Source organism: Hylaeus volcanicus, chromosome 2 (genome assembly GCF_026283585.1).
Source record: "Hylaeus volcanicus isolate JK05 chromosome 2, UHH_iyHylVolc1.0_haploid, whole genome shotgun sequence".
NCBI lineage: Eukaryota > Metazoa > Arthropoda > Insecta > Hymenoptera > Colletidae > Hylaeus > Hylaeus volcanicus.
Genome location: NC_071977.1, coordinates 19,024,686 through 19,051,460, shown reverse-complemented (window position 1 = coordinate 19,051,460; position 26,775 = coordinate 19,024,686). Strand labels below are relative to the sequence as shown.

The 26,775-nt window shown below is 34.8% G+C and overlaps 1 protein-coding gene across 5 annotated transcripts in view; it reads right to left on the bottom strand.

Annotated features, from left to right (window-relative positions):
- Positions 1-24,102, bottom strand: part of LOC128885135 (GTP-binding protein RAD) — a 110,888-nt gene extending 86,786 nt beyond the window's left edge. For 2 of the 5 annotated variants that reach the window (XM_054138969.1, XM_054138973.1), the window contains exons 1-3: positions 23,905-24,102; positions 15,071-16,183; positions 8,352-8,612 (exon numbers count right to left, since the gene is read on the bottom strand). In XM_054138969.1, coding sequence (XP_053994944.1) covers positions 8,352-8,612; positions 15,071-15,329 — 520 coding nt within the window. In that variant the 5' untranslated portion in view covers positions 15,330-16,183; positions 23,905-24,102. Of the gene's footprint in view, positions 1-8,351; positions 8,613-15,070; positions 16,184-16,285; positions 16,346-23,904 lie in introns of all 5 variants that reach the window. The other 3 variants (XM_054138970.1, XM_054138971.1, XM_054138972.1) reach the window with 3 other exon arrangements.
- Between the last annotated feature and the right edge of the window lie 2,673 nt (positions 24,103-26,775).

Genomic DNA, 26,775 nt, shown 5'->3' with positions numbered 1-26,775 from the left:
ATTTTACATTAACGTCTAAAGTTTATTAATCCTCGTGACGCTCGTTCCTTGAGCCACCTATTTTTAACCAAACTCTCCTCTGTTCCAACATTTGCGTGATAAAACTTCTGTGACGTGATATCTTCTTGACGAATCGCTGAACAAATATTTAACCTGAAAAAATGTCTATGTAAACGCTTCTTTAAAAAAAGAAAAAAGAAAGAAAGAAACGTTTTTGGGCAGCGCTGGATTCGATAACGATCGATGTTCAAATTTACCGGTCTACAGCGATACACCAGAAATCATTAAAAATGTATGCCTAAATATGGTTTTAAAATTTTTAATAAATTGTAACAAACTGTTCTACATAGTGGGTCTAGTAAGTAATGGTACAGCAACTAATTTCAATGCAAAATTGTATGTGTTGTATAGTGTATATATTCCAGTGACTAGTAAATTTTCATAAAACCGACAATTTGTATATGTGCCTAGAAAAATTTAATTTATATACATATGTTATATTGGATACTTAAATAATAGAAATATTTGAATGGCTCAATGACTTGTTACATATATATTTCTAAAAACCAACTTGCCAACGTTGCATATAAAATACATTTATATAAAAATTGCATCACATCGAGGTGAACATTAGGTGTACGAGTTGCATATGTAAATGTATATGTAAGTACATAAAATATACACGCAGGTGTTTCTCAAATATCAAGCAAGTCATTCAAACATTCAAATATTTTTTATTTATAGTAACGTCAACCATAAATTCGATTTCTATCAAATTTATATCTATCTTCAAATTAACTATAATTTCTAAACTAACATGCCAAATATCTCATTAACTAAATTTATCGATCGAAAAGCGAAGATTGAAAGGTTAACAAAGGAAATACATTCATAATTATTTCAAATAGTATATAATTGTTCTATTATTTCTAATAGAATATTTATCAATTCGTCAACGATACTGCAAAACAATGAAATATTAATTGCATGTATATGCTACTTTATTATTTCAATATGCAAATCATTAAGCACTGAAACTTCACTACGATGCATCAAATAATAATTGTTGCGTCAAGCTACATTTGAATCCATCGTTAATAATAGCTCTTGATTTTAATTGCACAAACAATTTATAAATGATCTCAATGGCAAAATGCATGAAACCAATAACGAGGTCTTACGATACCGAGCGTATGATAAACAAACAGTCCTGGCAACAAATCAAAACTACAATTTACCCTAACGTAACAGGTGGTCGAATTCAATTCAAACACGACAGATTAACGCCCCGATTGACGTGTTCCAGTTTAAATATTCTGGCATTAACTATTTAAATTTCTCAGATGGCGTCGAGAGCATATACTAATATACACGCACGTGAAAGAATAAATTGTTCCATTTAGTCGTTTTATTTTCGTACATACGAATCCCGATGTGGCTGCGCTGTTGAATTTTACCTCAACATATAGATTTTATTTTAATAAATAACTAGTATGTCATTTTTCTGTTGCTCAACGTTGCCGTCAAAGCATTTGTCGAATAACTTTTTGTTATTTTTTGAGACTAGACAAAAATCTAATATGTTAGTATGCAAATTTTTCTCCTTTGAATGTAATTTTATTCATAGAACATTTCGACTAAAATTTCGATTAACTCGAGCCCTCTTTGGGCATAGTTAAAATATACATCAAGTTTATAGTGAGTACAAAAATATGTAAAAGTTAGAAAAATATAAAAATTATAAGATATATAATTTATAGAGGTGGGATTAGTTGATGAATATAAAACAGGTGTACTATGTACATATATATTAAATCAGAATCATGAAAATATATATATTATAGGGCTCTAGGGTTCCATTTTTTAACCGACTTCGACAAGGAGGAGGTTACTCAATTCGACATGTATATTTTTTTTTTTTTGTATGTTACTCGATTAGGCCCAGATGGCTTGACCAATCGAGATGAAACCTGTTGCATCTTTTAGTGGCCCCATTATCAAAAAATTTTGGGATTCCTCATTTTATATTCGTTTTTTTTTTAAGAAAAAAAACGAAAAAATTTTGTATTGCTTTTTATTCCGAAACAAATTGACCAATCGGATTGAATCTTCTTGCATCTGGTAGGGCTTCGTTGCCTCTTAAAAGTTTAAAAATATATTTGACCCTCTTCCATTTTTTACCACTTTATTGCACTTTTTATCGCAAAATTGGACTATTTCACGTATGTTCAGCCTGAATTCGATGAAATCGATGAAACCCTTTACATTTTGCTGCCGGACAGATTTTCAAGTTGATCACTTTACATAAATGATTTTTCTTATTGTTTATTAATATCAAGAAACGCCTGTCAGCGTAGCCGAGGTAGACACTTAAACGACATCATCTTTCACATTTAATAAACACCATGCGTACCTTCATTTAATATAAAAGATTCGAATATATACCATACCACTTGAGTTTTATTAAAAATTCAAAATCGTGCAGCCCCTTTTAGAAGACCTTAACATCGTTTCATTTTTAATAAATGTATCTTATCCACGATATATTTTACAACGACCCAACATTTTCATTACGCATAATTAACGTGCACCTTCAGCCCAATTATCGTTTGATACGCGATGTCAAAGTAGAAAATACGGTTTCATATAATTTATTTGAGTTTCAAACGAAATCTAGTTCACCTTGTGTGTTTTTTCCCTGTCAGAACGTATATAAATGTACAAATAATTCTCTACCAAACGCTCCACGTTCTTTCACTCGCGAATCTGTTAACCGAAGTGCCCATTTTTCCAGTTGCGTCCGCGTCCATTAATTAAAATCGTGATATTTTCCACGTTTCTTTTTTTTCGTAGCTCGTTTGCACGACTTTTTATGACGACACCCGCCGCGTGTTTTCAATTTCAACGCAAAGCGACAGATAAATTACGGGGAATTTTTGAAAATTATAGCCGAAGCGGACATTGGAGGCTCGTGTCTACGTCTAATTTAACATAGATTTATCGGTGGTTATTTACGTGAAGACGAGACGAATCCGGTGAAAGAGTATCGACGCTGTAGGGGATGATATCAGAAAGTTGACGTCATTATCGTCCTAATTCGCGAAATTAATTTCGTGGTGGTCTCGTTAAACAGGAATTTCGCACATTGTACGACGACAGACGAACCAACGTATTTCTCGTTAATCAAGCTGGCACCGTTGCCAGATGGATCATGTAATATTACGCGGTGTACCAGCCAATAACTTTAGCCAAATCCTGTTACAATTAGTGTCAATGAAATCGTCGCTGAAACGCCGTCGAATAATTATCTACCTGAAACTGGTACATCAATCGGAATTTTTCACTGTAATATAATGTAGCTGCATTTATCAGTTAATAGGAATGTTAAACGAATTAACCAATCTGCTAAATTGCGAAATAAATCGTTCAAACTGATGTTTCATCTACGAGTAGCATTTTCGTTTATTTTGATGAATTATATGGGGATTTATATGGGACATTCCATGTCTAATCGACCACTTTTCGACCCGGCCATTCTTTATTTAGCTGCATTTGTTTTCTAAACCAAAAAAATGTGCCTCCCAGCACAACCTCCAGAGCAGTTTTTGAAGCTCTACCGGAGAAACTTCTATAATTTCTATTTTACATTGTACTCTCTCACAGAAATTCTTGATAAAATGTTCAGTTACGCTTACGTTGTAATTAAACATAGTGTACTACACGGGAACGTTTGCTTTTTAACAAATGTTACTCGCTTTATAGCCGTGTAAAGGGTTTCTTTACACGAGAAAGATCCACAAAGTTAGATTTCACGTTCAGCACGGAACAGCTACGAGAAATATTAATTTCACGAAGCCGTGCATTCGATAAACTTAGCAAGCTACCGCGTGGCGATTCCGTTGACGATATTCTCCAATCTAAAACGCCGCATAACCGGAAGGCAAATGTCTTCCCCTTAAACGATCGTTTCCCGGAAATTGCTTAATGAGAAATCGAGAAACGCGGCCCAACTCCAAGACAGAAAGTTCAATTTTCCTGTAAAATTAATAGCAGAGCTCGGTAATATACTCAGGAGGGCAACTTTCGCAGTCTTAATCGGTGATCTCATAACGCTTAGATCCTCTAATTTAGGATCTGTTTGCGGTTCTGTGAACCCTGTAGGTTGTAAGGAAATATATGTTTAGTTGATATATGTTTATAGAATGAATTATTGCATTTTTATGTATTCCCGACGCGAGCGCCAGTGTATGGCGCTCGAGTGGCCTGCTTTGAATTTGGGCGCCGCGCGGAAAAGGGCATGAGGAAAATGCCACGGTGCGGTGCGCCGACGCGAGCGACGAGAAGGGAAAGGGCCGGACGGAGACGAGGCCCACGCGTTCATTCAAACCGTAGACGGTGCGTGAAAAAAGAGCGTTTTTCCGGCGAGCTTGTTTTTTTGTGAATCGACACGAGTCCGGCCGTGTGGCGTTTGCGTTGTCCGATGTGTTGGCGTTCGTGCGTGGCTCCGCAAAAGAGAAGCAAGGTTGCTGTCATTGGTGTGCACAGCTCGGCGATCGTTTGGAGAATTCAGTCGACTAGCTGCGTGCAGTTTGGGAACGGCGCAGTTCGGCGATCGGCTGAACTGATCCATTTGGCTAGCCGTGCAGGCTCTAGGGTCAGAGCATTTTTCACCTGGACCACGGCGAGCGGCTGCGACGTCGACAGGGCGCCATTCAACTGCGACTACGCTAAGAGAGAGCTCTCTCGCGTTCGTTAGATTTAGATTTGAATGATCATTCAATTGCAACAACGTTAGAAATGCGTTTTGTTCATTATTTTTTATCCCTTCGTTCGAGATATAGTCAAGATTGTTTTATTTGATCAGGGACCAGGCTTCTTCCTCACCTTTGACTGAGGTTTTTTACTGTTGGTGCCCTTTAGAGTAGAGTTTTTTAATCATATAGAAATAAATATTATTCACTTCCATTCTTTTTAAATATGTTGTTTTCATTCACTCCGGTGATGCCCACTCCATCTCATTCCCCGCATATTCTACAGGATTTCCAGGAGGACGAGATCCAACAGGATCATCTTCAGAGATATAAAAATTAAGCGAAAAACAGACTACAATCGTTGAATTGATTTGATGTAATATTTTGACCATAAAAAACTTTAAAAAAGGAAAAAAAATTGTTTACATGTAATAATCTTAAACAAGGCGACTGTAAATGTAATTAGAACTGACAGCTAATATAAATTAGCAAACATTTTGTAATAGTATATGAAAATCAGAAATAAAATTAGTGAGAGAGGGCTCAATTTTTGTAATAAAAAATCTACTAATCTAAAAATCTCTTCCGAAATTATAGAATATCAATTTTTCAAATTGCTGGAATAAACGAACTTTCTTTTCGAATATAAACTCATATCTTAAACAATAATTGTTCTCGTAAGCCCATTCAGATTGCAGATGGAAGAAAAAATATTTTTGAAAGAAGTGCCTAAACATCTACTCGATGATTAATGTAATAAAAATGTTTAAGAAGCTTTGGATGTGTTACTCGATGTAAGTTAGATAATTTAATTTCCTACATATATATTTAGTTAAACGTCAGTGAGAAAATCTATTTCGGTCGCAAAAGAAAAAACCTAAGGCGATTCTCGAACGCCAAGTCTTCTTTCACCTTATTTCCTTGGTGTTTGCTATCGAGTTTCTTCCAGGCTCAGTTTTCGATGAAGTTCCACAGGGTCCGAGAAGTAATTAACTTCTTTTAATCAAGTTACTAATTTAACTCCAGAAATACTTTAACCCCTATGGTGTGATACGGTGTAATATTACTAAAAACAAATTGTAGATTCAAGTAACCAACTTAATACACAGAGCAAAGAAACTTATCTTCGATAAAAATACAAGAGGACTAATTTTCAAATAATTTTTCAACATTATTACAAGGGAAACCTGTTTCGTAACACTCCAAATTCATTCTGATTTTTACAATTTTTTAGATACTGTAAGTATCTGTAAGTATTCTTCGTTTCGTACGTCCAGTTATTCAAATGCATATTCTTGAAACCTACTGATGGTATTAACCCTTTGCTGTCCTATGTCGAGTGAGACTGGACAGAACTATATTAAAATCAGAAAATCTGAACTCCAAAGAGTTAAGTATTCGATCACCTTTTCCTACTACTTTTATACCTAGGATCTTCCAAAGAAATATCTGAGAGAAAACGTATAATTTTATTCGAGTTCTTTAAGAGCACTGATACACACGCAAAGAAAAGTTGGAAGTGGTAGTTAATGAACCTCTGCTATCGGAACTTGGTTATCCGTATTGCATTTTTCTCCGACTCCGAAATAAACTATAAGAAATCAATTTGGTCAATAAATATTTTTTTTCCTTTATGTTTATCGTCCCACCGACCAAAATGTGAACATTCTTAAGTAGCTGTATTATTTTGTTAATATTTTCTTGTGTCCAATGCAATAAATATTTTCCATATCTTGCTTTCAATAGCTAGTAATAAACGTTCGGTAAAACTATAACTCTTCAGGAACTTCTTCTTTGCGAATGAAGCAACGCTACCTCGATTCCCCTACTTTTGGAAATGCTGATCCAGTTACTGAGAATTAATATTCTCTGTTTGCTTGTCGTGTACTATTCGCACACGTGGTGGATACCGTTTCTCGGTCGACGGGTGCAATTACACGAACATCGAAATCTCGTTGGAATCGGGACCACTGGGGATTAACGTGTAAACGACTTTCACGCTCGTTCGTTGGCTCTCGAGGCTCACGTGGACGAGCAACCGGTTCGAGGAAGTCGTGGCGACGTCACAACTATAGATACTCTATTTTCGCTTATCTCGTCTCCGTTGGTTCCTCTCTAAGCTTCATTTCTCTCGCTTCTCTACCCCCAAAGTATCGCTGTCTCGCTCGCACCGCCGCGAAAAACGTGTATTTCTGGCACGACTTCTCGATGGGCCCAGGGCAGAACCGTGAAGACGATTCCGAACCAGAATCCCCGTTCTCGACCAGGAATCACGATAAACCCGATAGAAATCTCTCGAGGATCATCTCCGAGAGGAGTTCGAAGGGGAAAACAATCCCCGCGATAGGAGAAACAATGGCCATCCACGCGAGAAATTGTTCGCTTTGCGGAGCAGAAATTGAGCAATCTTGTCGGTTCGAGGACATTTACAGCGAATGTGACTTTTGACTCGCGGACTTATGGCTGTTTCTTCGATTGGACTAGTGATTTTTATCGGTTGAGGTATTATATCTGGCTTTTGCTTGTAAGAAAAAATTAGCAAAGAATTTCTTCTTGTTGTCACAAGCTATCCCTTTGATTTATTTAATTATGTAAAACATAAGTTTTGCGATGTTGGTACAAGCCTTAACGAGAATTGAGCAATTTTGTGTCTCTTGACGTGCGAATTTATGGCTCTTACTTATGTAGAAAAATTAGAAAGGTGTTTCTTTTAGACATCGCAAGTTATCCCTTAGGTTTATTTAATTATGTAAGACATAAATTTTTATTTTTATTATAAATTTGAATAGACAGAATCGAACAAATTTGTCAATTCAAGGACATTAAGAATAATTATATTTTACTATCGAAAAATTAAACTGAATTCTTGTTCGTGAAAAGAATATATTAAAGTAATTCTTTTTGATCTTAGAAATTACCATTTTGAATTAGTTGATTACATTTGAAATATTTGATATTGCAAACTTTATTATTTTACGAGGGTTCAACCCTCAGAATCATATTTAAATTCTCTAAAACTAGAATATTTTACACTAATCAACTGTTAGTAATTTTGTTTGATCGTTTGCTAAAATAACACAATATAGATTTGTGTACATTCATTAACATTGAAAGCTTCAATTAAATGTAAATGTTCGCGATCAATATTTGAGATAGCGTTGTGAAAACGTTTTAATAATTTATATAACAAAATAAATCAAAGGGATTCATTGTGATTCACTTTTTCAAGTTTTAAATTTTTCTATAAATTTGTCATTTTCTATTGTCTCTATCGACAAAACATATTTTCGTTATAATTGTGTCTGCAAACATATCATATCAAAAGGGAATTAATTTCATTCTTTTCCTCGATACACCCAAATAATATGCATATAAACTGTCCTACCAAATTTAGTTCACATCTTCGATTCCAATTTTGTAATTCTGTATATATTTTTATTAATATATTGAATTACGATAACTAAAAATATATGTAGCACATATATACACGTACTAGATTAATTTGCTAGTGAACACGAATTGTTTGATTTCTTCCTTCAACTTAATTTGATTAGATTCTAAGCTGAATTATTGCAAACAATTGTCATTAAACAATCTTACCTTTGCTGGTAAGGCTGAAACTCCTGAGCCTATAACTGTCCTCGTCCTCGCCATCTTCCCTCGATGGCATCTGCGACGACGTGTCAGGAACGTCCAAAAATGCATTGCTTTTCCTATGATGACTATGGTGCATGCTCTGCCCTCTTCGACTTCCTCTTCTTCTGAGGCCAGGGCTGATGTCATTGTCAGTCAATCTGGGCTCGCTGCTGCAGTGAGCAGATTTAACCGTGCCCTCGTGGTAGTGATGGTGGTGTTGAGCAGCTAAAATTGACGAAAAAAAGTATAAATGTATTATTAATAGTTTGACAGTGGAATCAACTACTCGTCTTTTGATATCCAGAACAATTTGTGTATGTTGAATTGGACGTTTGCAATAATAATAATTGTAGAAGTATTGAAAACATATGTGGGTCTTGAACTATTGATATTCGTATATCATATTTTATTCGTACCTATCACTTTGTTTATGTTATGTGCTATTTTATTTTAAATATAGAAATCCTGGTGAAGAAAATCGTTTTAAATATTTCCAAACCTACATATTTTACAAGTATTTTTAGAGTTATTATTATTTCATCTGTATCTTTTAATATATCTGCGTTGGAAATTTGAGATATATTCAGAATATATCTATTGTATTTAATTGTCTTGAAAACATTCAATTTTATTAACAAAACTTATTTTCCTGAATATATTATTATTCGTTCGACGTATCAGGAAAAAATTAAATACATGATTCATAATTAATTTATTAAAATGTTCTTCTGTAATAGATTAAACACGAATCCTATCAAAACTTATTAAATGACTTGATACTACTAAATTCAAGATAGTAGTGTATCCTAATGGTTTAATAATACGCGAAATAAATATGATGATATTAGATTCTGTAGATCTCGATTAATGAAAACCTTTTACTGACAATTTTCAACGCGATCCTGTTATGTTCGTAACGCTTTCTACCCCGAATGTTATTTCCCACCTTTTATCGACAACCTGGGTCAAATAAAGCAACTACCTAGCACGAAGATTGTAAGTGGCGATTCTTTGAACATTTTCCTTTCTTTACCTTAACGTCGAACGTCTTCTGAAGTCTCTGAAAACGATTGAAGTAAAGTGTTACCAGCATCACGCTAAAATGAAACGCAATAATTCGAGCTATAACAATCTCGAGCCAAATTACTGTAATTACTGTACCATAGATTGAATGTCTGTGCAAAAATGAATCAACGCTTTTAATTTATTCTAATAACATCTAGCTATTAAGAATAGAAACGATCGATGAAGACACGTACATCTTTCAGATTTTTAATATTTTTCATTTTTGACATGTTTCTCATCTGACAAAATAATATTTTAGTCCTTGTTTTATACAATCAAATAGAATGTATAAATTTAAAATGGTTCATTAAATTATTTGCATATATCTTTACCACCACTTTAATTAAATCGTTCAGAATCTATCATGTATTTTAATTGACATCGACATCATCATTTCGGTATAATTTAAAATTGTACTTTCCCCCAAAAAGGCACACATCTACATAATCGAAACGTCGATTTATTAAACACTCATGAACTATTCATGTTGTACTATGCTGTTAAACTTTCATCTGTGAACAAAAATAATAAGAATAAATCAATTATTTTTTCGTCAGAGCTAAGCCCCCCGACTCGTTCAAATTATTTCCCTCTGAGCCCTGCAAGGAAATCCTAGCAGCTCCCAAATCTAAATCGTTCGAGGGTAAGCGAGTTGCAAAATATTCAAACCCTAAAAATCCCTCGAAAACCATTCGCGATGCACGGCCAAGCTCCCCGCTTCTTTATTTCACGCTGAGTGCATTCATTGAGGATCTCGTTCCGAATAAATTCGAATACGAATTCACTTGTCGAGGCAGAGGACTTCGATAGAGGAGAACCAGACCCTATAAAGCTGCTCGAATTTTTTCGTTCCCCAGTGACATTCGTCGAACCGTGAATAAATATCGTTTCGAGGCCTCGAGCTCTATCCGCAAGAGAAAGCAAGTCTCGAACCAAGCCGTCTCGCATTCAAGTAGTGGGTATCGATAATCAGATGTAATGACACGACAGTGTTCATCATGTTGAGACGGATTTTATCCATGGAATTGCAGAATTGGAGTATTTAAATGATGTTTTCGAAATGTAGAAATGACTCACGCTTTAATTGACACTTGTTACTAGATTTCAAATTCAGTTAATAGTGTCCCTATTATGGGCAGGCAAAGTTAGCTCTGTACATTCTTGAACTGAACGCAAGAACAGATCTAACTACTGTAATTCCCTCGAGGTTACTCTTGAGTAGCTTAGAGCAATGGTCCTACTGGTCAAGCTTCTCAGTAAGAAAATCAGTTCTAAGATTGTTCTTCTGCGTCCAAGAGTATCGATTCTCAATTCTACGAGAAGTCTATTTTATTATTAGCCTGTACCAATGTAATGAATAATAACCGAAAATGATAGTACCACAATGTATAAAAATACAAAAGCGATGTGAGCTTCAAATATCGAAAATATATTTCTTTCATTTGATCCTTTTGGTTGTTCAAAGGTGTCATTTGGACTTTCAAAGCAGTATTTAAATTTCTATTTCAATTGTGTTTATAATATAATTATAATTGTGCGTTAATATTTAAAATAATATAATTTCGAAAGGGACCAGATCTGGTCACTATAAACATCAAAAATATTGTAATTTAAATTATTATTCCAAACCAAAGAATACATTTTCCGTTCATTGTACAGTTTTAAGAAATAATTTGATTTTTTCACGCTTGTTCGCGTCGCGTGAAGCGCTAATGTTCCACGGTATACAGTTTTGGGAGACGCTGCTTTGGAGGATGCTTGAAATCGCGTCGGTTTCTATTCTGGCATCATTCGTTTGGGTAGTAGGTCACTGACAGTCTAAACGGGGCTCCTGGTGCCGGTGCACCTTAGCTGAGACACTGTGCCGCTCGACGGATCCATTTAACTCAAAAATACGATCCCGAGAAGGGTTTCGGAGACTAAATGAAGCTTATTTAAAGATACACATCGTTCCCCTCCCTCGCGTTCGTCAAACGAAAATCGAGAACGGAGCGACTTGAGCGATTAGGGGGTTTCTACTTTGTCATCATGAAAAATAGACAATTCCTGCAGAGGGAACAAAATCAAAGTTCCTCCATAAAATAGATTTGGAATTTCACCTAACCGTTCAATTGAATTTCAATAATAGAAATTTATTTGTAATAGTAAAAGGATTTTCGAAAGGGCCATTAATTTAAATTTAAAAAGATCAAATTAATTTGTGCCGACAAAAGGATTTCCGGATTAAACGCGTCATTATGGTAGATACTGAAATGCAATCCTTTATTTTTTTGATTATAAACATGTATATGTATTCCATACTCTCCAATCTATGGAATGGAGTAGAATATCCTGTTACGCGAAGCAAATGATGAAATTACATCTATTCAACCTGTTAAACTTATTCAAAATGTTACCGTCCATTTAATTTCACAATTTTCAGTTAAAGAATCGACACGGTTAATAGTAAATCTTCGTACTTTTTAACGGACACGTGTTCTATACTCTCCAAATTATGGAATGGAGGAGAATATCCTGTTACGCGATGCAAATGATGAAATTACACGGTGACAGTTTCAGCCATTGGCTGCAAAAGTTGCAGGACATTCTGCGTCGCGAGAGCATTCGTCGTGTGCGTTCGGTGATGGTAAATCGAGCTGCCTGCTACGTGGTTGCGTCGTCACTTCACCCTTCGACGAAGTTAATTTAAAAATGGTCGGTTACATAGGGTCGGAAGCGTTGAACCGCGAAGAGCAGTCTCATCTGCGTGCTCTCTCACGTGCCATCAACGTGCGATGTCGCCCATGCGATACAGACTGATATCACGCAATAATGCTAATGCGTTCAAAGACCTCGCTATGAAAAATTAATTCACAAAGCGTCGCATACCCTTTCGTCCAGCAATTTCCCATAAAGGCTGAATTCTGGTTTTATTTAATGGTAGATCGTTTATTTTTATTGGTGTCCATTTTCTAAAGTCTTGCTGTCATTAAATTACATCCTTGTTACATTATGGTGATGGTCGATGATTTAAAAGGGGTTATAGTCTTTCAGAGGGAATGTTTTATAGGTTAAAGAATATGACTTGAAATTTTGATTTAATTTAGAAGTTCTTAATGGAAGATTTCAACGTTTTCAGAGTTTTTTCTTGATTTGAAATTATATTCATAATATATTATATTTATTTTCCTATTTTATTCTGTTTATGTAATTATTAAAGCATCGTTAAAATTTAGATGTGTTAAAATAGAAATATATTTCTTGCATTCATATGTACTTATATTTTATGTGTATTTTTATTATTATATATAAATGTATATTAGCATATCTTTTTCTAACCTCAAATTGAATTTGAACTCGAACATACGAGTACATCGTACTTTTATACTACTTTTATTTTATTAAGCAAATTTACTCCAATTTCAAAGTCGAATTCTCTTTTTCGCCCGAAAGCTGTCACTTTCTTCCTTCTAATATATTTTTAAATAATTCTAATACCAACGATAGCCATTGCCCATATTCACGCAGATTAAAAGCCTTTTTCCTCGCTTTTGGATCTCGACCTCGTTTTCATCAATATCAGCCACTTGGACCATTCCACGCCAAACCGATAAATTTCTCTAATCGAGGTCAGAGATTTGAATGAAATTGTAGTATGTTATAATCTACATGAAATTAGAGAAAGTTTAAGTTATCATTTTGCTGAATTCGAATTTTATTATAAGAATTATGACACATCAGGGTTTGTAATTATTCTTAATTTCCACGTAAACTGACTACAAAAATTAATTTTTATTTCCACAACTATTTACTATGTATATTAAGCATTTCTTTCTTTTGTTTTCACAGAAAAGGATCCGCCTTTCGAAATAGATTTTCTTTTAGATCGAACAATTATATTTACAACATGAAAATTGTAAGCAACTTCTTATCTTACAAATTTCAAGTCTAAAGTCTACGGTTAAAAAACTCAAAACAAGCCTAATCTGATTCCTTAAATTTTTCTTTATAAAATAAGTAATTTTAAGCGGGAAAATATCATAATTAAGAGTTGAATGAGCTATTAACGATTGCGGTTAAAGTCACCGTAAGCGAATATTAACCAACGCTCAACAAAAGCATTCCGACGTAAGAGCACCGATGTTGAGTTCCACGAATACATTATTGATATCTGTGGGAGATCTCCATTAACGCGTGATACTTTAAAATCTAAGAAACGAACAGTTGGAAAAGTTGATCGAGCCCGTAATATGAAGATTATACTAAAGGAAATCGAGATTTTACCTTTTGACCAAAATAATACTTCGCTTATTTAAACATAAAAAATATACTTAGCATTATACAAAGTAATAATTTACTTATTTCGATTATTACAAATTTCACCTTAGATTGTAACTTCTTGCGGACAAATAACAGATCACAAGATTTTCACCTAAGTAAAAGTTTGACTCGTCTTTGCATCCTACTAAGGATTGAAACGTAAATATAAAGTTTAAGACTTGTAGTAAAGACAGGATATTGCCTGTTCCCTTTGTTCCTTACAAACCCTTCTGTTCAGTTATGTAACACTTTCATTTCATTAAAATCTCTGACGTATAAAACGAATGAAATGGGCCACCTGTCTTTTGTTCAGACTCAATAAATTAATATTTTCCTTTATTTGTTTTTTATATACCTTCATTCAATTTTAGACGCTTTTCATAAGTTATCTTTTTATATCGAAGCTAATACTTTAACCCATTTGCTGTCAACTAGGAGATATCTCGTAGAAAGCGTAGAAAGACTGCCAACTACGAGATATTCATAGTTTGTGTTACTTTAGATTGATTGCAACCGGTCACGAAATAAGTTTATAGCCGTTTGAGTTAGGAATAATTAAAGAGGATGAACGAAAATATTATGTAATATTTTTTTTTTGAAATTCTATACAAATTTTATAATTTTAAAGTGTTATACATATAACATTTTCGTTCATCCTCTTTAATAATTCCTAACTCAAACGGTCATAAACTTATTTCTTGGCCAGTTGCAATCAATTTAAACTAACGTAAACTACAATGTATCTCGTTTTTAACAAAATTTTGTAAAATTCTTTTAAAAAATAAAGTAAAACGAGAAATTTAATTTCACTCTTCATTATCAAAATGATAACTTAAATTATACATCTGCATAGAATCTTGGTGAGCAGAAAAAAGCACATTAAGTTTACTCGACAGTGAATGAGTTAAAGAAACGATTGGCATTGATTATTTGTGCGTAGAAAGTTTAAAAGAGATCGAAAAATGAGACCAGAATCAAGATTTCTTTTGATTCCCTTCCGTTCTTCATTTTCCACTTTCGTGGGAAAATATTGAGAATTGAAGAAATCATACCAAAATCAAAGAGTGTGCAATCTTAGATTACACAGCGAAGACAAGATTATTTAAAAATAACCAGAAATCAAAGCGGCTGGAGCTGCGCAATCGTTCGCGGAGAACGATAATGAGTCCAACCCAGTTTCGCGAAACATTTACGAATGAAATTCTGTATTCAAAACTGACCGCGTTGCATCCTCGTAACGAGAATACCATTCATCCTCTCGTCAAGGTAAATCACTGTTGGAGACGAGCAAAAGATTACCAACATTAGCATCTCGTTACCTTGGGCGGCCGCTCGACGTCGAATGCTCTTATTCGCGCCGGAAACACGAGCACTCTGGGACCTCGTGGCGGGCCTGCGCCTTCTGGTAGGTGTGCTGCTATCAGGTGTGCCACTGCCGCTATCCTTCTCCCTGTCCGACTTATCTCTGTCTCTGGCGCCCGAGGGAGGCATCCCCTCCAGCATTTGTTCCATGCTGGATGAGCCTGGGGCGCAGATCGAGGCTGATCTGGTCTTCCTGCGAAGCGAGATCTCAGCCATCTTGGCGTCTACCTCGAGTTCTCCAACGCAGTTCCCGACACAGTCTACGAAACGATTCCACAAGAACGATCAGGCCTCCAGAACAGTCCTACTTGTTATCTTCCACGCAACCTTTCACCGCACTCCGCTTCGGAATCAATTGCCACCTCGAGGGTATCACCGACCGAACTTTCAATGTTTCAACAGATTCTCAGCGCTTCAAACCAGCTTGGTCCTTTTAGTCTTCCGTGCACACTTTTGCGAGATACTCCCAGCCCTTTGAAGCAATCGAGATTCTCGAGCACACCTCGAGAACCGCCTGGGGCGAATTCACCAGGTCGTCCGAGAGTCCTCCTCTCAGAAACCACGAGGTCACCGAAGCGTTTAATTATTCTTGTAACGTCTAACCCCCGTCGCAGGGTATACCCACGCAGATTCACACGCGTGGGAACGTTTCGCAAGCGTCCCGCGTCTGACACAGATTCAGTCTTCGATTCAAACTTCCGTGGAACTCGGACACTGTTTTGACTTGCCGGTTAGGTTCACTGTAGCACACCTTTGACCCTCTTGCCCTCGCGTTGCGCTCGAGAGGCTCGCGTCGACGATACGTGAATTCTGAAGCAACATGTGGTGTCGCTAGTGTTAATCGCGGGATAACGAAAGGGGCTGCTCGACGAACCGTTTTGAATAATTCTCGTGGTGCATGGAACACCTCGATGAAATTTTTAGCTACAATTTTGGATTGTCCGGGTTCGTTGGAAATTAATTTCACATAGGAACACGTTGTACTTGGTGGAATTTATGAGAAATTGTTTTGCCTCGGGGACGAAACTTCTGAAGTAAGATTCTTTAATTGCGTTCAACTCAGATTTAACCTAGGACACCAATTTGATTACATAATTTTTTAGAAATAATTGTACATTGTAGATGAAACTTCTGGAATGAAATTTGTTGATTGTAATTCATACAGAACTAACCTAGTCCTTTTACTTTATTCAGGTAATTTGTGAAAAATAATTCTGCATTGTAGACCAAACCTGTGGAATTAAATTCTTTGATTTCGTATCTAACCCAAACCTAACTTTGAACCTGTACTTTTTTTACAGAAATTATCAGAAATTATTCTGCATCACAAAAATCTCTGGAATGGAAATCTTTGATTTTACCTAACGCAAGTTATTGATTCTATCTAGAGAATTAACGAGAAATTATTTTGCAGCGTAGATAAGACCTCTGGAATTAAATTCTTGGATTCCACTAGACTGAGACCTAACCCAGAATCTGTACTCTATTCATGAAATTGATGAGAAATAGTGTTGCATCGTGAACAAAATTTCTATGATAGAACTCTTGATTTTCATTGACCCATATCAAATTTAGCCCTTGTTGATTGTTTATAGAATTTATAGAAAGTAACAAGGCATTTTGGTCTTCCAAGTCATCCATTTTTACTACTTATTTAGACCTAATTCGATCATCTAAGGTACAACAAAGTTGTTAAAGTCTGCAAAAATATGTAAAATTACAATGTAATCAATGTATATACAAAATATGAAAAAACTAACAAATTATAAAATAAGTAAAGTAATTAAATTAAAGAAATTTGAATTAACTAATTGGTTGAAATAAACCTACAGTATCTCTTCTCTTGAGACAACAAATACATATTAGTTAATAAATTAGTCAATACAAGTAATTTTCCTTCACCCAATTTGCTTGTATTATATTTTTTTATTCCACCATACCTGTACATATTCGTGTTTACTTTAAGAATTTTGTTATTGTTCGTGTAAAACAATCAACAAATCGATAAACTGCTTGATGGACAAAAATACTTTAATATGATACGAATTCAAGAGCCAAAAACCAATTTATTTAATTTACGAGAAATAATTTTTCACCGTAATGAAATATCCATAATAAAATTATTTTAAATACTATAATGATCAAGCAGTATAACTGGACACATTGTACACTAAAAGAAGAGTCCATTGATGCATCAAGTAATCCTGCAGACGCGAGAACATTGTCTGGCCTGTTGCAGCCTCATTCTACTAGTCACTGCACAAAGTGGAACAAGAACGTTCCTAGTCTGAGATTATTTTCCTCGCTCGAATAACCCAAACCTTTTTCAGTCTGTTTCGGAATAAAATCTAAATTTTATGAATGTTATGTTTCTTGAAATTTGTCCTCCATTTTTCATGACTTTAATTTTTTAGTGCTACTCTTTGCATACATCACAAGTCAAACTTTTGCTTCCAATTTAATTGAAACACGTGGAAGCTGTACAAACGTGTAACGTAACTCAAGAAAACAACAGGGTTACAGTCGTAATTATTTTTCGCAGTTACAAGGCTTCAAAATAATTTCACCACTACGAATTTGCCCACTTCATTACGCCAGCTCGGCGATTAATTTATTTAAAAAAGAAGAATCTTGATGATTCAACCGATAAATATTTACTTGAGTAAAAACATAGTGAAATATACTTTTGAAAATACTGTTGCATCATCTTTCATTTTATATCAATTCTTTTAGACGCAATTCAAGACTCTATTTGAAGACGACCACGTAGAAATAGTTTTTTAAACTAATCAATTCAATTTATTTCTATTCAATCTAATAAATTTCTTGAAACTCCATGAGAAAATCTATTATTAAATAATCTCCCAAGTATATTTTGCTTGTTAGATAATTTAATGAGGAAGCTTTCAATTGTGGCACGTTACTTGTCAGAAGCGCGAATAATTTATTTTGTTTTCGGGAACCGGAACAAACTTTAATATCCGCAAATCAGTTTAGCAGCAACGAGGCGAAAGTGTCTTGCAGGATTTTCATGAAACGCCTTGTACCATGCAGATGAGCAGCCTGTCAAAGCCGTCGAACTTCCAGGAAACACGACATGAATGCGCGTCGAATAAACACGTAACGTAACAGGGTGGATCAAATGAAAATCCGTCTCAGTTTAGATTTATATGGAAGTAAAACTGTACGATATAGCTCGAAATATCGATGGGTGTTCATTTTTGCTTTGATTTATAAAAGTAATATTTTTGTTAGCCTCGACAAGCGAACAGTAAACGGACGTTTTCGAACGAAGAATTTTGTTATTTTAAATAACCATGGTGAAATTTGAAAAAGTAACTTAGATTATGTATGTTTATGCTTATGAACCATACTTTATATTTAGAAAATATCAAAATTACAAATTATGTCACAAAATAGATTTATGCAATTGTATTTATGCAAACTCGAAGGTTCGAAAACGTTCGTTATAATTTCCAACATAATATCAAAATATTTTCCCATTTATGCAAATAAACACTGGAGAGGGAGATTTAAAAACACTTTACAAAGCTTCAGACAGTGTGAATTAAACGATAATTACAATCAAAACATGCGATGCCGAAGATTGTGCGGAAAATTTGAAATGACCTGAAGGGTCGAAAACGTTAATTCTTTACTTATTAAAATTAACATACCAAGCAGAATAATTTCCAATCTATTAAAATACAAAAGCACTTTCGAAATTTGGCATAGAATTAAAGTAACTATTAATTTTGTAGCCATGTAATAAACACCCACAAATGGGCAAAGTTTACATAACAAACAAAATCATCACTACAGCAATTTACTCGTGAGCTTATTCGATTAAACAGTTCAACTTTCAACCGTCCCTTGTGAAATAATTTACTCTGTAATTCAAATCTAGCTCCTACCAACCATTAACTTTATCATTTATATATTTTCCGAAATTTCTATCCAGATAAAAATTGTTCCCATCTCTGCAGACACATAGTATTTCATTGGTGTCCCATAAAGGTTTTATTGGACAAAAAATAACCTTTTATCGATTTGTTTTCTATCGATCAGGATCAACCGTTTATTGCGTTCCAAGTGCAACGTTAAACAGAAGAGATAAATCCTTGCGCATTACTCTGTGTTTACGAGCTAGAGCATGATAACACATTTTACGAATTTCGAACTCGCCACTTTGCTCGCCAAGTGTTCCCCTGTTTCTCAGACGCGTCGTAAATTGTAACCTACGAATCTACGAACTTCGTATCGAAGTTACCTCTGAATTTCCCTCGGAAATTGCGTCCGCCACAATTTGAAAAGTATTCAAGTCTGTCGATAGTGGAGAACATTCGAGGTTTGCCAAGTTCACAATCTACTCTGCAATTGTATGCTCCACGTCCGAATTTATTTAGATCTATGAGTTTGAAAACCTTCGCGTCGTCATTCCTGGTTTTTCGTTACTCGAGAATTGGAGATTGACCTCGTTCTTCCTTTTAACACGTTGACTGCGAGTTATAATACTAGTGACAATTTTTACTAGACTGGAATCTTATTTTGAGAGAATCAGGAAACTAAAGAGTTTTTCGAAAAGATATTTGGGATCTTATTTGTGATAACAAAACACGTTTATCAATATAGTCGTAATAGTCTCACGCAGTTGTCGATTAAAATTAAAGATTTTGATTACATTGCATTTGATTAATTTTGAGTACATATTTTAATCCAAAATGAAGCGTAATTTTACAGTACAAGTATTGAATTTAATAAATAAATTTTGTCGGTGTACGCAATTACTTGAAAACGTCCCATCTAGAACATATCAAGAAATTATTCTATTAAAAGACGCCAACATCTGTTTAATGGATGAAGGACTTTTCGAAATTTTGATTTTTACCAAAATGACGGTGGTTTCACTGAAAAACGTCAGTTTACGACTTTCAAAATTATCGTTTTTCCTTAATAAAATTTTCACTTTTACATTTTCACTTTTAAATACATCTTACTAAAAAATGTATATATTAAGTTCAGACCTTGTACTGTAAAATTACGTTTTGTCTTGAATTTAAATATGCATTTAAATCATGAAACAAAATTTATGAAATTTATCTATGACAACTGCATACACCCCCTTAACATTCACATTTAATTGTAATCGTTTATATTTAATCGTTTAAAACAAAAAAAAAATCGAAATACTCACAACAAAAAATCCTAAGGCCTTTTTTGGAAAGCCCTTTACATACTCTAACATTTATCGTACTATTTTTATAACCTCACCAAAGTCCACCTTTATTTTTACTAAATTCCACCAATAAACGCTATTTACTTTTTCTAACACTTCAACTTCAGAATTAATTTGTGTAATTCCTTAGTGAAAATCTCCCGATAGCCATGCATGAGTGAAATCATGATCAACGTGTTAAAGAGGTAACTCTCAGGATTGAAAAGAGCAAGATTGTCCCTATCCATTTCTATCAGGCACCCTCTCGATCTCTTTTACCTTATCAAGTGGTAAACTCCCCTAATACATTCTTCGATATATCAGCTGTCTTTTAACTTTATTAAACAACACAGCGACGCGTGACTCCGAACAGATGCACGATTGAAATCCCATTTTCTATTTCGACGCACATCGTGTCGATGGAATATGTATTCGAGCTGCTCTAAAGATAGTAACAAAATAGAAAGGGTATAAATAGATACACGAGTTTCTAATAATGGACTCTGATATATCCTTAGCACTTCCGTCGTTGTTAGGGAAACGTAGCAATCCATAATAATATTTTAACATCTGAGAATTTGTTTCCAATTTCATAGACCTCGTCATCAACTGAAGGAAGAGTGAAATTCTACATTTTTTATAGTAGATTAATACTCGACTCTAATATTGTCTGGAATATAAGAAGACGTATGTAAGTCTTCCCCACTCGTTTTATTAAAAGTCTGCTACCTAGTCGAGAGATTTCATCATCGTCTTGGAAAAAAGAAGGCATCAAACACGAAGCATCGACGTTCTAACGAAGCATCCAATGCGATTAACTGTACTTCATTTATGTATATTCAGTATCCATAGCATATTTTCATTATATCATTTTCCGGAAAATAAGATTTAGGTTGTTTAAATATCAATCCAAAATGGTAGGAATTGATAGTAGTATTTCTATTTTAAAAGTACGTACTTTCCCTAAAAATCTGCTACTGCTCTGAAACTTTATCGTCAACTATAACACAAAAAAGACTGTGAAGCTTCCAACTTTGCACAATAAATGCTGATGTCCCATCTGCGTACATTCGTTGCTGTTAAAGAGATAACGGTACATCCATCATGATACTCGTGCTGCAATTACGTTTATTGCTCTTATGGGAAATCTACAAGCTCTCGCACTCCTCCATTAACTCAAATGAAAGAGAATAAAGAAGTCTCTAACGTTATAGTAGGAAACAGTGGTGCGTCGATATATTATATTCATTATAATTAAAGGAAATGGCAAGAAATTAGATATCACCACATTATGTGATCACTAGCTTACAGACATTTATGCAGATTCTTATTTTTATATATACAGACGAAGAACAGAAACTTAAATTAAAATTTGTCTTTTTGTCTGTTAAATGTTGTAAAGCGTATTTTATTCTTTATATTTTATATTAAAATGTCATAACATGTATAAACATCTTTCGTCCAATCATCACAGTATATCTTCACTGTATCATCTTTTAAAATGTAAGTACAATTCATCATTTTAGCTGTCCTGCTATATTCACTGCCTTTTCTGAAAATCTATCAATTTCACAGACAACAGTATCAACTCAAAGGCAAAGGACAACAAGCGAATGCGAAGTTGTTATCGTTTCAACAATAAGCACTAATGTCTTCGGTAGATTCATCGTGGTTAGAGCACTCACAACAATTCCATAATAATATGTATTTGTAATTCTCCTACGAAATAACATTCGTAATTTTTTCTATATTTATTGCTTTTCTTTATAATCTATTAATTCTGAGGACACCTATCAATTAAAAAACAGACGACTGACGCTAAGCTTCTAACGTTCTGCAACGAAATTCTAGTACTCTTGTCAACGTTCAACAAGTAACTGGAAAGCCACGATAATATTCAAAATTCTGGATACCCATTATTTTTAATAGTAACATATCAATCCTATGGACCCCATAATCGATATGAACAAGAAACAACTAACAAAAACCTTCTAATGCCTTCTAATCTTAGCAATTCGTTTGCATTAAATTCAATTCTTACAACCGTTGCTAGAATCTAACGTTTTCACAGTTAACGTTGTTCTCCATTCTCATTATATTCGTCACTGTTCAAAAAGATAACTTACAGACTAGCAAATTCATAGAACAAATTCGAAGATTCTAACGTTCTAACAGTGAATTTTGTTACACTTAGACAATAAATCTACAATTACAATTTAGAATTATTCTATACTCGATCCTCTTCCTACAAGTCCCCATAAACTCCACCATTGATTCGAACAAAAGATAACTGCGAACCATCTAATATCCTAGCAGTAAAATCTAACATTATTCCTGAGTACTTTAACTATTATTCGAAAATAACAACAAATCCATAATAATATTTATATTTCATCTTCATTCGTTACTCGTACTGCAAGTAATATATTACTTTGCAGTATAAGTAATATATTACTTTAAACTTTAATCCAGCATCCCTGATTATTCTATCTGAAATTCCATCAATTTCATAGATACCACGATCAATTCAAACACGGAAGACAACAATCGCCGGACTTTTAACGTTACTGACATCATCTTCCAACTTCATCATCTCCCAAAATAATTAATAAATCCACAAAAATGCGCATAAGACCATTTACATCAATTGCTCTTCATGAACGTCTCTCTGGCGACACAACGGACTCCACCATCAACTTGAACAAAAAGGGACGTTGAAGCATTTAATTTCTCAGCATCAAATTCTTGGGTCCTCATCTATAATTACTCTGAAAATCTACCAATCTCGTAAGCATCATCATCGATTTTAAAATGAAGGAAGATGTCCTTGAAACTTCTAACGTTCCGCCAGTAAAACCTAATATCCCACCTGTGTACTATCGCCATTTCTCAAAACGATCAACAGTAATATTCATAATTCTCTTCTGAAAAACTTCCGCTACTTGTATATACTCCTCCATCAATTCGATAAAAAAAGATTGAATTATCAAAGTCTAATATCCCATTCACCATTACTCTATTTAAAAATCTACCAATTAAATAGATATCACCAATTCAAAAGCAGAAAACATTCCAACAGTAGAACCTGACGTTCCACCTGGAAGCTTTCACCATCTCCCAAAAACGCCCAATAAATCGAGAATAATATTCATAATTATTCTTTACTCTAGCTCCTCTCAAAAGTATTCCAATCATATACAGTTCTCCATCAACATGAACAAAAAACAACATCGAACCATTTAGAACATCGACATCAAACTCTATGCCCCATCTACCATTATTTGGTAGATTTTTAGATAAAAATCTACCAAATTCATAGATATCACCACCAATTCAAAAACGGAGAACATTCCCAACCAAAATTCCTAGCATTCCACCAGTAGAACCCGACGTTCCACCTGGATGGTTTCGTCATCTCCTAAAAACTATCAACAAATCCATAAAAATGTCCGAAATCCCACCTACATAGAATACTCTTCCTGAAAAATCCTAAAAATTCCACAGCCTCCGTCAATCAACTCGATCCAAGAAAAATCATCTACGAAGAACTCTGGGAAGATCGCGACGGGCAATTACCGCGGAGTTTAGGTTCGCGTTTACCACTTCCGTGCGCCAGGGATCGCGGCGATTCTGCTCGTCATTTTCTAATCTCTTCTCGTCACATGTCTTGATCGCGCGCGGCAAGCAACTTCGAACGCACGGAACTAACGCTACGCGACGCACATCGGACGATACGCGGCACACTGAGGCCTCCGAGCAGCGACGTCGCGACGCCAGGCGTCGCACAGCTCGGCACGCCTCGCGGAGATGCTCGGTGAATCTCGTGCCCGACGCTGGCCGGCGTCCAATTCCGCGGGTTACTCGACGACGTCGATCCACGGCATCGCGGCGCGTTTCGAAACCGCGAACGAATCGACGAAAGGTGGCCAGATGGAGATTCGTGAGAAAATTGCTCGCTGGGAATTATTTATGAGTGCAGTCGGAACTATGTATACTAATGATTAAGGGGGGCACGTCACAGTAACGGTTCGAAAATATATGCATTTTTCGAGAATTTTTTTCAAACAAACGAAGCAAGTAAATCAATTTATTATACATATAAGGAGTACATATTTTGTTGATAATGATGATTAGAAAAGATTGAAAATATATTTGTAGTTAAGAGAACAACTGAATCATTCGATTAACTTGTGTATTTGTCGAAATATACATATTGAACAATATGAGAAATTAATTTTTAATGCAATTTATTCATTCATAAGCACTATATCTATCGTCAAAACGTGCGCTATAGTTCAAGTTGGTTGACAGTAAAATAAGAAAACTATATAATCCAATTGTTATCTTTGTTATCTATTGAAATATCCATTTTTTTCTAGGTGTGCCGACAAACAACTGCTCCTAATTTCTGAATATATCTGTGCTTTTGATCGAGGTAAACCGTATAATCTAATTGCTGTGAATCGCATATTAACGATTTTATTGTAGCGCACATTTTGACAATGGATATAGCGGATATGAATGAATAAACTGTATTCAAAATTGACTTTTTATATTGTTCAATATGTAATATTTTAACTGTAATAAGCAACAAATTGATTTGTTTGTATTGCTTGTGCGAAAAACATTCTTGATATGCTCCCTCAAGGTGTCTTTCTGATGTGTCGATCAAAAAATTAAGCATAATTTAAAATTATTTCAAATCCTTGAAAGAAAGAATGATTCAAAAATTTTTGTCTACTAATAGTATTATTTGTGAAAGAGGATAAAAATATTTTTGTAGGAACTTTATAAAATTTATTTCACGATTTATATTAACGTTAAAGTAACTTCTGTCGATGACGATGGTATCTTCATGATTGCCAAGATATTTTGAGAACGGTTTATGTCAGACAAAAAATTCAGATAGTTTATTAAATTATGTGAGTGTGGTTATCCTATGCAACAGAATAAACCGTCAAAGTGAATAAATAACGAAAATGGCGCTCGATTAAACTCAAATACCTAAATATTCACTTTTTGTCAACAATATTACGTTCAAAGAACATGGAACTTCCAATTGTTAAAGATGGTGGTGGGTCATACGATAGTTACTGGTATTCAAAATAACATATTTAAATTTCAGAAAGATCGTATTGATAGATTTTTTGTTATCTTAACAATCTGATGATAAAATGATGTTTCGAGAAAAACGTGTTTAAGGAGTTATACCTACTCGGGATTTACAAATCCGACTTTCTAAGTTTTCCATTTTCGTTAAGTATGTAATCTTGAGTGTATCGAAAAGAAAAATATTGCGGTGATGGGACAAATATTCACAAAGTTACAGAAATATTCGTAACGACTCTTTACTAGGTATAAATTAAACCACTTCGGTTCCAATTGTTTCGTCAGAACTCATTTGTCTTCGATATTTACGTCAATTTATTAAGTTTGGGAAAGTACATTGTATTTTGAGTGATGATTGCGAAAACTTTGGCACCCACAAATGGACACAGATGTTCTCGAACCTTCAAACGTGCCCATAAAACAGATGAAATATTTACAGTCGTCAAGTCGATAACAATATCTACCTACTCTTGAATAAATTCAAGACTAATTGCACAATTTCATATTATTCAAATCAAGGGAACACGAAGTTCGAAATGTCGTTCAAAGGGAAAGTTGAGTTTCTCGAAGAGAATGTTGAATTCGACGAAGGCGAATAATAGCGGTAATCAAAGAAAATGTTCGGATGCCAGAAGAACTTTCCACGAATGAAATTCAAAGGAAAATGTGGACAAGCAGGCGTGATGCTTGCGCTGTTTCGCCAGAAGACTATTACGAGAATTTAGCTCTCACGTTTCATGTGATTTCCCAGAAGCCGAAGGTTAGCCTTTCTTTACAATTAATCACGTTGGAGCGGACAGGCTAAGAAAACATTCTACGAAAATGTAAAAAGGTTGCGTCCTCTTAAAATCGCTCGTAAATTAATTTTTTATCTTAGAATGTGAAACTTAGAGACGACCTTACAATAAAAAAAAAAAAAAAAACAGTAGACACACATTTTCTACGGTAAAACTGATATCTGTACAGAGGAAAATGAAGATCCTTCCAAAAAAAAAAAGTTGCTGAGTATCAATCTAATACACCTCCAAACGAATCTACAATTTTCGAGAAATACAGAAGAAGAAGACCAAGCTATCGTTTTTCTCCTAACGCGAGACATCTTCATCGATCACAGAGAACACTGCTTCAACACCAAACGAACCCTATGCAATTAGTGTCAAACCATCGCACGATCCTACCCAAATCGATTCCTTAAATTTCGATCGCGTTTCGTGAAACCTGTCCTAACGTGAATCAATTAGAAGACTGGAAAAAGCCACGAAATCGTTTTTCTAGCTACTCTGACCCTCCGCCTTGTGCCCTCTCCTCTTCGTCCCTGCGCTCCTGGGCATCAAGCGG